The sequence below is a fragment of the Stegostoma tigrinum genome, chromosome 33, assembly GCF_030684315.1.
Source record: "Stegostoma tigrinum isolate sSteTig4 chromosome 33, sSteTig4.hap1, whole genome shotgun sequence".
Taxonomy (NCBI): Eukaryota; Metazoa; Chordata; class Chondrichthyes; order Orectolobiformes; family Stegostomatidae; genus Stegostoma; species Stegostoma tigrinum.
The window spans coordinates 27,108,935-27,120,887 of NC_081386.1; the positions used below are offsets into that span (position 1 = coordinate 27,108,935).

An 11,953-nucleotide genomic window follows, 5' to 3' on the forward strand; every position below is an offset into this window, starting at 1 on the left:
ATAACTCCTCCCCTGGACCCCCCTCCCCCCAGTGCTTTGTTAAACAATCCATTCCAAATAGCTGAGCACAAATTTGCCACAAAACTAAAAACAAGGCAGCTTTGAGGAAGGTGCCAATTTCAGTGCAGAGACTTGCCTCAGATGGCAATGAAAGTTGGAATTCATGCTGTACCAATTTTACAAGTCCATCGATAGAATCAGATCTTTCAAGTTATAGCCTGACCTTCAGCAAGAATCAGGGTTATAATCTCTGCAGTCCATTGTGAAAATGAAGAGTCGGTAATACTTCAAAGGTGTGCTGAACATTGGAGTTATAGTTTTATAGTCCCTTAGACTAGGTAGAGTCTCTAATGTTGTAACTTCAGCTCCAATCAACATCTTTTCTCCACCAGTACCCTGCACCTACTACCCCACGCCCACCCCCAGCTATAAACAGGATTCAGGTATTACAGCCATAAGTTCTGAGTCAGCTGTCCTTGTGAGATAACTTGAGATCAAGTGTGTGTGCTAGTTACAGAGTTAGAATTTCTCTTAGAGATGATGGGAACTGCAGATGCTGGAGAATCCGAGATAACGAAGTGTGGAGCTGGATGAATACAACTGGCCAAGCAGCATCTCAGGAGCACAAACGCTTTTGCGTTCCTAAGATGCTGCTGGGCCTGCTCTGTTCATCCAGCTCCACACTTCGTTATTTAGAATTTCTCTTGTCAACTTGCTGAATTTCTTTTGAGCCAGTTTCGTTTTCTGGCATCTACAATGTACAAAGTGAGAGACTAAACTGTCTCCTGAATCTGAAATCTGATGTTTTGGGTCAGTTGTGGGGCTTCTAATAAGAAAAACTTTCAGTCATTGGGTAGTTATTTTCCCGATAACTAAGTTGATGAAGGTGAGGACGTAGCTCGGTCATATTCCTCAAAGGAAATGAAAGTTTTGTTCATAGAAATAAAGCCCAGGAGATAATAAATACATTTATTGTAGAGTTTGCAGAAGAGAGAGATGGGAACTGCTTACCATTATGGGGCAACATTGTATCACACTTGGGGGGCAGGGGGTTGGAAGGTGTTATCACATTTAAGAAAGGAATATGGCAGAGTAATACACTCATGTTGTTCAAAATAAACATTTTGTTATCTGTGCAAGTGTGATCTTTAAGCAAATCTTTTTCAGGTGTCATGTTTTATAACATCAGCAAAAGCATTCAGTTTGTTGTTTGGAATTAAGGGCCTAATAAAAAAGGGTCTCTGGCTTTGTGTACTTCCAAATCAAAAGGACAAGCCTTCTCAAGGTCTTTGCTGTGTGCTTAAGCTTTTAGTCATCCATTTTTCCTGGCAGCTTAGAGTCAAATCAAAGTCTGGACCATGGATACTGACTAGTTTGCTAACTCACCAAAACAGATATGCATTAAATGTCAGCCATCGCAAGTCAGCCTAATCCTGATCCCTTTAACACTTGTAATTTTCAGCAAGGTATCGCAAGACAATGACCGACGCGCGATAGAGAGCAACACGTGCTAGCAATCTAACATGAGATAATGACCAATGCAACATAGAGTCATATAGCACAGAAACAGACCCTTTGGTTTGGCTTCTCCACGCTGACCAGATAAGATAGTGAGTAACGCGAAATAGTAATCTAATGCAAAGCAGAGATTCAACATGAGATAGTGATCCAGTGCAAAATAATGGCCAACAGATGATAGTGATCAACATGAAATAATGACTAAAATGATAGCACAAAATGGTGACAGATAGCATTTATTGAATATGAACTTGAGCCTTCGAGGTAAGCCATAATATCACCAATACAATTGTGGTACCTGTGTTAGTGTAGCTCTAAAAGGTTGGCACAATATAGTATGGAACATGTACCTCAGTCGCATTGCCAATGTACAGTGTGTTAATAAACATACATTTCAAAAATGCTTTGGCTGTGAAGTACTTTAATTGGGGCTTTCTGGGGTTGTGAAATGTACTATATAAAGGCAAGACTTTTCTTGCAAAGTGAATGCTTCCCTCTGTGGAATGGGCCATACTCCACAGGCCGATTTTATTTTTAAAAATAACTTATGGCATATGAGCATCATTGGCTGGACCTTCTCCTATTAATTCTGGAGGAGGTGGCATTAAATTGCCTACTTGACCCAATGCAGTTATTAGGGGTTGCAGAGACATCCACAAGGGAGTACCAGGATTTTGATCCAGTGATAATTAAAGAATGACGAATATATCTCAAAGTCAGGATCAAGTGTGACTTGCAGGGGCTCTACTCTGATTCCTACATTCCTGAAATGCCAACTGACGCTTTTAAAAATAAAATGTAATGAAATTAAGACATGTCACAATTCTGGACCAACCGGCTGAGTAGGCACCAACACCCAGTCGCAACAATTAATCATCTCATTTGGAAAAATCATTAGTTGATAATGGGGTCTAAGAAACTGATATCAATATATTGATTATTTTTTTTCACATAACGCATTTTCCGCTCAGTGTTTGAATTTCTTCAAAGGCGTATCCTTCAAAAATAAAGAAGCTTTTCCCCTTTAAAAAAAAACTTGATCCTATTGTCAAATTTAACAAGTGGAAAATCGGCTACACCCACGCGGGAATTTTGTCGATGCCACTGTAAGTGTGTGTGTGTGTGAATCCATCTAAGTGAACATTATAATTTTCCTCTTGCTGTGTTTGTCAGTCTGTAATGTTTTAAAATTCATTCCCATCTCCCTGTCTCCTATTCGTGTCTCACTCTCTCTCACATACAAACAAAGTAGTCTTAGATAAGTGTATTGCACTCCCAGTACGTGCTGCAGTTTCCTTTCCTCTCACTCTCTCTCTCTCCCGCTTTGCATTTTAACAAAGCTTTTAGCACGTGGATATCGATGAAAGTCTCTCTCCGTCGCTCATTCCTTCATCTCACTGCCGCTTCTGTATCACAGGCTGTGTGCAAACCAACCCTCTCCTCCCTCCCCTCTCCGACAGCCAGGACCCGATGGGGTCAACGTTGGCCAGAAAAGGGACGATCTTGGAGGTGGAAGCTTTCTAGCACAGACGCGCACACACACACAAAACTGAAAAAGGCACAACAACAAAAATCTCACACAAGCCAAGCTTCCCTTTCCTGCAGCTCAGGGGCTTTGAGTAAAGTGGAGGAAGGACCGGGAGCTGTCATCACATCAGCCGGACAACAGTTACATGCAGCGGCCGAGGTAAGCGAAGGGAGAGCGGGGCTGCAAGTTCAGTCTCACCCGGAGTGAGTAAGTGACAGAAGAGGCGCGCAGCTTGTGATTTCTGTAAATACAGCAGTCTAGCAATAATGATAACAAAACCGGTCTGACTGCTATCCAGGATAACACGCATTTCGGTATATTCCCGTCAATTTTAACGCGATCTCTCAGTCTTGTGTGTGTGTGGGTTTTTATATGTAATTATCTCCAGCCTTTTTAAAGATCGTGGTTTGCATTTATTTTTGGTAGTCTATTTCCCCCCTTTTTCTTTCCACCCCAGCTGTAACAATTTCTTGCAGCTTTTCCCCACCGCAGTCAAGTCCCCACCCGGTTTGCAAATGGATCGGAATGTGGCCTCGTCCGAAATTATTTGAACGGGCAACTTGTCAGTCTTTACAGAGCCTTCGCGGAAACTGGTGCAAATGTTGCATTTTTGCAACTTGTGGAACGGGGAAGGGCGTGCAATTTCCTGGCGCGTTTTCTATTTGTAGCAAGGCCTCTAAAGGTTAAATTTAACATTTTTTTCTCTCTATTTGTAAAATTAAACGTTAAAGGGACAATTGTTTTATAGACAAGAATGACACACATCAAACTATGCTCCTGATGTGTATTGGCGGAGATGACATTTGTAAATCACCCGCGGTTGTATGATTATCCAACATCAGAATAAAGTTTTCGTGTTGTGTTTGGGAAGAATATTTGTGGTTTGCTAGTTGCATATTAAAGGGGTGGTGATGTTATGATTGCCTCTTGTGTGTTATAATTGCTGGAGTGATCTGATTTAAATTGCACAGCGAACGGTTCCCGCTCTGCTTGTTTTCTGTGTTTCTCTCTCTCTCCCCTCCACTTGTTCCTCATTTCTAAGAACAGAAACGTAACCAGCAGATTGACAATTTTCAATGGAAACTGTATCCAAGCCAGCCGTGCCTCCCAGTGTCGAACAGCGACACCTTACGGGATGGACAGGAATGGCGAGATCGGCCACAGAGCATGTTGCTGTCCCCCTAATTAGGAGCACCCCCAACTCATTTTCGTCTGCTTTACCTGGGCAGTTTCTTTCGGTCAGCACAGTCACCATCGGACTTACTTCGCCCATTGGAACAATAGAGATGCATTACTATTTGTGACTACTAGGCACTTGTCCTTTTGTTGGGCTAATTGGGAGGTGGGGTGTTTGAGGGGAATTAATGTTAGAGAATTTAAACCCCAGATCATTTAAAGTTTTTTGCAGGTCCATCTTGGATGTCTTTAATTTCAGCAGGCCTGCCGCTGCTGGATTACTGTAGGACACTTACAGTCAGGCTGTCACTGTTAGGCGATAGTTTTGAGTGATTAATCAAACATTTGGAGATTAATTAAAACATTTTATGAACGAAGAGGAGTCAACAAAATTGAAACAACCGAGACGGAGGAATTAATACAGTGGACAGAGTCTTCCTCGGCAGATTTTAGCCCTTAATTAAAGCAAAGAACTGTGGATGCTGGAAGTCTGAAACAAAAATAGAAATTGCTGGACAAAATCAGCAGATCTGGCAGCATCTGTGGAGAGAAGAAGCGTTGTTGGATTCAGTTGTTAATTCTGCTTTCTGTCCACAGATGCTGCCAGATCTGCTGTTCTCCAGCAATTTCTGTTTTTATTTCAGTCTTTAGACTGTGTCAGTAAGATTATCTGGTTTTATCCAATTATTTTAATACATTAGTTTGTGTGTTGATCCAACTCTCCAAACAGAAATTACTCTCATAGGAAAATAAGCCATTAAAATTTGATCTAAAAATTAGATTAATCCTTCTTCCAATAACAAATCTCTTCCTAAATTTATACTGTATCAGTTTATGATTTCTTTGAACATGTAGGGTGACCTTGAAGAAGAAACTACAGATTACCAAGGTTACTGTTGTATTCCATTTTTTTTGAACAATTAATTTTAAGCTTATCAGTTAGCCCTTATTGACCAATGAAATGGATCCAATTGATATGTGAATCCATTGAGGGAACAGTTTTACATTGAACAAAATTGTCCTTATTCAAAGTAGGCATTATGAATGTGAGATAGTAACTAACTGATGCAGAAAGCAATTCAGAAGAAACTTATATATTCAGAGGGTAATTAGATTGTAGAACATGCCACCACAAACAGTAGTGGAGATGGAACACAATGATCTGGAGGACACTAGGTTAGTATGTGAGGGTACACAAAATGCTTTGATAGGTTCGATAGGGACTGAGGGAGCCAGGAGGGAGTTTCTGATGGACAGCATCATACAAAAGTTAGTCCTAGTGGCTTGTTTCTGTGCTGGAAATTCTATGTTTGCTGTGCAGACAGTGCCTACATTGAAAAAGTACTCAATGGCTGCAATATGCTTTGGGATAACATAACATTGTGAAAGGTACTGCATAAATGCAAGTTCCTATTTGCTGTAGAAAGTGGAGGTTTAGAAGCTTCCAAGCACCTGACAGCTGCATATAACCACATTTCTCCAGCTCATTAATCTCATGCTATAAATTATGACCTTTTCCAGTGGGCCAAATTTAGTGCTCATGTCGCGGTAATGTTGTGATCCAGTTGTAGCATTGTATGGGACTGGCTACAATGTCAGCACATTGACAGCAGGGTGGACAGAGTTAAAATACAAATTAACTATGACTTCTTTGAATGCTGGAACATGATCGTAGACTTCTTTTCAGCTTCGTATTTTAAATCACCTCAATCTGCGAATTCCAACTCCCAGTGTCATTTTAAATGTCTTCATGCCCCTTCATGTTTCACGTAAACTCTTGGTCATGGGAGGAAAATAAACAGAATAAATCCATGAACGTTTTTCGATAGTGGAATTACTTTTGGCCTTCACACAATTTGTCTGTTTTCCTCAATAAACCATCAACTTAAGTTTAGGTTAAAATTATTAAATACATAGGTTTAACAAAAATTGAACATACAGCTAATTAACAGTAATACAGTACATTCCATCTACCTTCTTGGAAAGCATTAACTAAATGTTGACTGTTCTTTACAGATTATTTTCATACAAGCAGCTTTTTCTCTTGTATTTCAACCCACTGCAGAGCTATGATAAAGCTAAAACCTCCAAGCTCCAAGCTGATTCAATAACTACATCTCCTTAAATATTCCCAAAGACTCACTAAATTTGAGTAACTGTCAACCACATTGAAAAACAACAACTACATAAATAACACAGTCGGTCCACATTCAAAGCTAACTCGTCTCTCTGTCACAGTTTTGCAGACTGTTTATGAAATCTTTCAACACCAGTGTTCAGTTGAACTGTTTGCAAGGTTCAGATTGTCATAGCCTTTTCTTAAAAAATTCTGTATTTTCTGAATTCAAATTTTCCAAAAATAAAAGCAGATAGAATTGTTTTAATTTACTTTGTCAAATTTCATGCAGTAAAAGCATGATTCTGTCATTAATGAAAGTGGCAGCTGCCCTGACAATAGTTACAACATTTCACTGTAAGTCACTAGAAGCCTCTGACCTATTGGTCTTCTAAGTGAGGCTCGGATGGAGACAACAGTTTAAAATGACTTGTGACTTCTGAACCAACCAAGATCTCTGCACTCCCACAATTCTGTCATCTTGCACATCTTCAATTTTTGTAACTCAACAATTAGCATCTGTGCTTTCAGGTGGCCAAACATTGAAATTTACTCAATAAATCGTTGCTGCCTCCTTTCTTCATGATGCTCCTTAAAACCCAAGTCTTTGATCAAGTCTTTGCCTTGTCCTAATATCTCCTTACGTGGCTCACTGTCAACTTTTTGATTTAGAGGATGTTTTGTTCCTTTAAAGGCACTGTCTAAATACAGGTTGTTGTTGGTAATATTTCTTTATACACTTGAACATTGGCAAGGATAGATTCTGAACAGTTTTCAGAATTGGCCCCTCCTTATCCAGCAACATTACACTGCCAACAACAAGCAGATGCCACTTGTCTGAATGCTCCACATCCAAGTTTTTAGGTAATGAACATAGACCAGTTCTCTAACTTTCATATTAATTCCCCAGCATCAGGAAGAACAGTACAGGCAATGATCAGCATGACTGTAACATTCAGATAATCGGCCATATTCTTCTTGATGCAGCTTTCATGTAACTTTATTCAACCCCAGATATAATCAGGCCAAATTTAGATTATTGACACTCTAAACCACTTTAAGGAACTGTTTCCAACATTAGCACATGATAACTGACATGCCCCAACTACTCTGCATGGTCTCATTGTCAAAGGAACCAGTTCTATAGGAAAATGTGGAAGGAATGTGTGCAAAACACGTTAATCAAAAACTATAAACATATCAACCAAGCTTTTAAAAAATGTATTCATGGGCTTCAAACTTTACTGGCATTTATGGTCCATCCCCTTAATTGCCTTTGCGAAGGTGATAGTAAGTTGTCTTTATGAACCATTACAGCCTTGGAATATAGGTTGCTGTTAGGAACATTGATAAATGATTTGGACAGAGACAGAAACAAAACGTCTCCAAGTTTGCAAATGATAAAACAGTCAATCTGGATAGACCGTGCACCATGAATAACATCAAATATGATTGAGTATAGACAAATGAGTAGTCAGTGATAATGCTGTCTAGGCCCCAGCTTTCTGATGCTGGTGGATACGTACTTAAGGATCACACAGAAAAAAACTGATGCGCTTGCCATATTTCACATCTGGAGAGTCCAGCTCCAGACTTACTTCCTCTTAAAAAAAATTTGTTTGTGTAAAAGGCATTCAGTGGAACATCCTGAGAAGCGGAGGAACTTCCAGCAATGCACATTGATGTAGGATTGAGCTGTTGAACAAAAAACTCATAAAGATCAAGCTGTTGTATACAGTTTGTGTCTCTCCAAAGTTCTCCAACTTTGCAACAGTGATTTCACCTCAAAATTGCCTTGTTTCCTGTCTGTGTTTTAGGATGTCCAGACCTCTTTCTTAACACATTACAATTAGGGCTGATATTTTGTGTTTTTTAACAATTTCCTCCCCCCCCCCCCCTCCCCCACCAAACCTGGAATGGAATTGACTCATCTAAAGTTGCTATCTAAGCTTGAGATAAAAGTACATTGCTGTGGTGGTGTAAAAGAAACTTTACTGTCTCTGTTATGTTGTACCTGCACTGGGAATGTGCCATGTGGAGGAAGCTTTACATTGTTAATGCAAATAATGTCACACTCATGTAGTAGGAGGAGCTCTTTATAAAGGTTGCAAAGTCTCTGAAGTGAATAGGAAGCAGAAGATTCATTGAGCTTGCTGAGTGTTTAGCCAACTCACTGTGAATTGACTCACCAATTCACCACCAGCTGTTGTCTGGAGGAAATTTGTTTATTCCAGATGCGATTCCTGTCATTTTCATTCCAACTCAACTTTTCTTCCCATTTCTTCTCTGATGGTGGTACCATTCCTGGGGAAAAGGTTGCCAGCTAGTCATCTGAATGGTCAATCTAATGTGCCAACCAAGATGGTGGCAGCTTGACCAGTGGCAGAAGGCAGGGGGAGGTGAGCCTTGTCCTGACATCATCTGAAAGCCATATGGGAATGGAACTAGCCCATTCAGCCCCTCGAGCCTGTTCCGCCACTCAATGAGATCATGGCTGATCTGTAGCCTAACTCCATAGATTTGCCTTTTGCCCCAAATACCTTAATACTTTGCATAACAAAAATGTATTTATCTCAGTCCTAAGATTAACAACTGACTTAGCATCCCCTGCCATTTGTGGAAGAAAGTCCTAGATCTCTATCACTGTTTGCATGTAGAAGTTGACCCACACATCTCTCCTGAAATGTTTGGCCTTAATTCTCAGCCTATGCCCCCCAGTTCTAGAATCCCCAAAATAGCTCATTTTTATCTACCCTGTCTTTTACTGTTAATATCTTGAAGACTTCAACAGATCACATATTATTTTTTCTAATTTCTCAGGAAAACAGGCCTAATTTGTATAATCTCTCTTTATAATTTAACCCCTGATGTCCATATATCATCAATGGGGAGGTGATGATCAAGCAGTATTATTCCTGAACTGTTAATCCAGACGCCCACGTAATGTTGTGGGGACCTGAGTTTGAATCCTGCCATGGAATTTGAATTCAATACAAAAAAACCTGGAATTAAGAATCTAATGATTACCACGAATCCATTGTTGGCAAAAACCTATCTGGTTCACTAATACCCGTTAGGGAAGGAAACTGCCATCCTTACTTGGTCTGGTCTACATGTGACTCCAGACCCACTGTGATTGACTCTTAACTCCACTCTGGGCAATAAATGCTCAGGTTTAGCCAGCAACTTCTTTATCCTGTGAATGAATTTTAAAAATCTTCTCATGTTGGTCATGATTGGGAACTCTGATTATTTTTCCCCCTCCTTCGCTGAGGCAGTAACTGCTGTGTCCCTTAGAATGCACTTGCCTAACAGACTGGTTATCAAGGAAGCAAGTGGCTCTGCCCTGGTGCTGGTCAATGTGGTACTCACAGGCAAACAGTTGGCATGTTCAGACGCATGGTCTGCGCAGACAATTTAAAAAGTTATGATTCCTGACTTTGTGTTTTTCCACAACTGGACAGCTGTTGGACATGGCATCCAGGCACCTCAGAGATTAACACAGTAACTCAGTCATGATACGGACCTATTGAGCTGCATGTTCTTGAAGGGTGGAAATTGACACAGCACAGAATTCAACCAAGGAAGGTGGGGGAGTTTACTAGCTGATACAAGATGCCCTCAGATGGTAGTACGGTAGTGGGGGTGTGAGGGGAATTCTGAAGAATAGGTAAAAATGAGAAACCATGTGCTGAGATGTGCGCCTGAAAGAAATCACAATAGGAGTGAAGAAAGTGAATGTAAAGGTCCAGAAAATGATATACATACAGTTGGTGACATTTTCTTCCCTCTCTGTCTATTCTGGCATTTCTTTCCCTTGTTGAATCTCTGCCGTGATATTCCACAACTAAAGAGTGACTCTGTTTGTTTCTTAATTTCCTCCTTAGCCTTTGCCAGTGCAGAATGGGCATATATACCAGATTTCCTACAGACATGGGCGTGGACATTAGGCTAACACTTCACTGCAGAAATGAGGAGAATGTAGCATTCTTGGAGGAGAGTTTAAACCAATGCTGTGTAGATGGAATTAAAAGATTCCATGAGATTATTTGAAGAAAAACATTGAATTCTTCACGGATGCTGCCAGATCTGCTGAGCTTTTCCAGGAACTTCTGTTTTTGTTCCTGATTTACAGCATCTGCATTTCTTTTGGTTTTATTCAATTCTGTGTCTTGGTCAACATTCCTCCTGCAATCAGCACCAGCTTGAATGAGCTCTTTGGACTTTCATTCACTTTATTCTAGGTGAGATGTTTCAGTGTTCAAATTGGACGAAGCATTTACTTACACAGGTTAATGCATTCCAAAAGGAGGCCGCGATGTTGTAAGATGTTCTGAGGCTGTTAGTGGAACTACACAAGTCAATGTTGTCTTCATTTGAGGAAGCTTCACTTACAATATCATATTTAGGACAGCAAAAAGAAAGAAGAATAGCAAAGCAAATTGGATTGTCCCAGCATTTACAGTGACAAGTACAGACCACCTACAATGTTCACAGAGAGCTTTTGTTGTATTGTGGAATTCAGATGTAGCCCAGGCTCCAAATTTTCCTGGCATTCGCCATTTTAAAAAATACACTTTTTCAAACCCCACAGTCAGGCAGGTTATAATAATTTGAGTTTTAAAAAAAGAGAATAGTATATACTGTCTTTCTTTGGGCATCTACAGCAATTAGTGAGATAACGTGCTTTGACACTGTGAATGAGATATGATTCCTTAGGTACCAGACTCCCAATGGAAATCACATCCAGTTTTTGACAGCTGTGGTATATGTGATCACCCCCAGCCCTGCAACCCTCCAACAGCTCTGTGCTCCCCCAACTCTGGCTTTCTCCATTCTGCTACTAGTGACCATGCTCTCAGCTGCCTGTGCCCTAAGCTGTCCCTTTCTAAACCTCTCCAACCTCTCTGTCCTCTTTCAAGACATTCTTTAAAAAAAACTCTTCAAGCAATCTACTGGTCTCTGCTGTAATAGCCTCATGTTCCTTGGTGTCACAGCTTGTTAGATGGCACTCAAGTGAAATACCTTGTGTGGGTCTACTCTATGAATAGCATTGTTTAAACACAAATTGTTTTCTAAGTTTGTGGGTATTGTGTAGAGAGTGCAGGATTTCTGGAATTGGAATTACAGGACTGGAATCACAGCATTGTCTGGCTACGTCACATTGCTATAATGACATAACAAATTGACCACCAAATACCAAAGGAAGAGGAGGGACAATCTAGCCCACCCACTCCCATATTAGTATCGTAGCAAAACAAAGGCAAATCCAATTTGCTGAAGAAGTGGACGGATAGAATTCTGATACCAGTAATGGCACAGACTGAGCGGGTGTCTGGTCTGGTGCCAGCATCAACTGTTTGATCTGCCGTTGATCTTGTGCCACCTTTATTCGTGCTATGCATTTTCACAATTGAGTTTAACAGATTCCTGGACTGCGATGTTGGTCCTGTAACCTTAAACCAGCTCGTCAAGGAAGCCAGCCAGTCACGCAAATCACCCCTCTTTTGTTTCTCCAGCCCGGGTGCCTGCCCCATAGTCATGGGGCAGCATTGGTGAGATTACTCCACTTTATTTAATCTAAACTGCCTTCTGCAGCTATACTCCTTTTACAT

The 11,953-nt window shown here is 40.6% G+C and overlaps 1 protein-coding gene across 1 annotated transcript in view; it reads left to right on the plus strand.

Annotated features, from left to right (window-relative positions):
- Positions 1-2,617: 2,617 nt before the first annotated feature.
- The window catches only part of LOC125467288 (repulsive guidance molecule A-like), a 47,455-nt gene continuing 38,119 nt past the window's right edge, over positions 2,618-11,953 (plus strand). Inside the window, exon 1 of the mRNA XM_048562937.2 lies at positions 2,618-3,205. Within this exon, the coding sequence (XP_048418894.2) occupies positions 2,879-3,205 (327 nt within the window). The 5' untranslated portion in view covers positions 2,618-2,878. The remainder of the gene's footprint in view (positions 3,206-11,953) is intronic.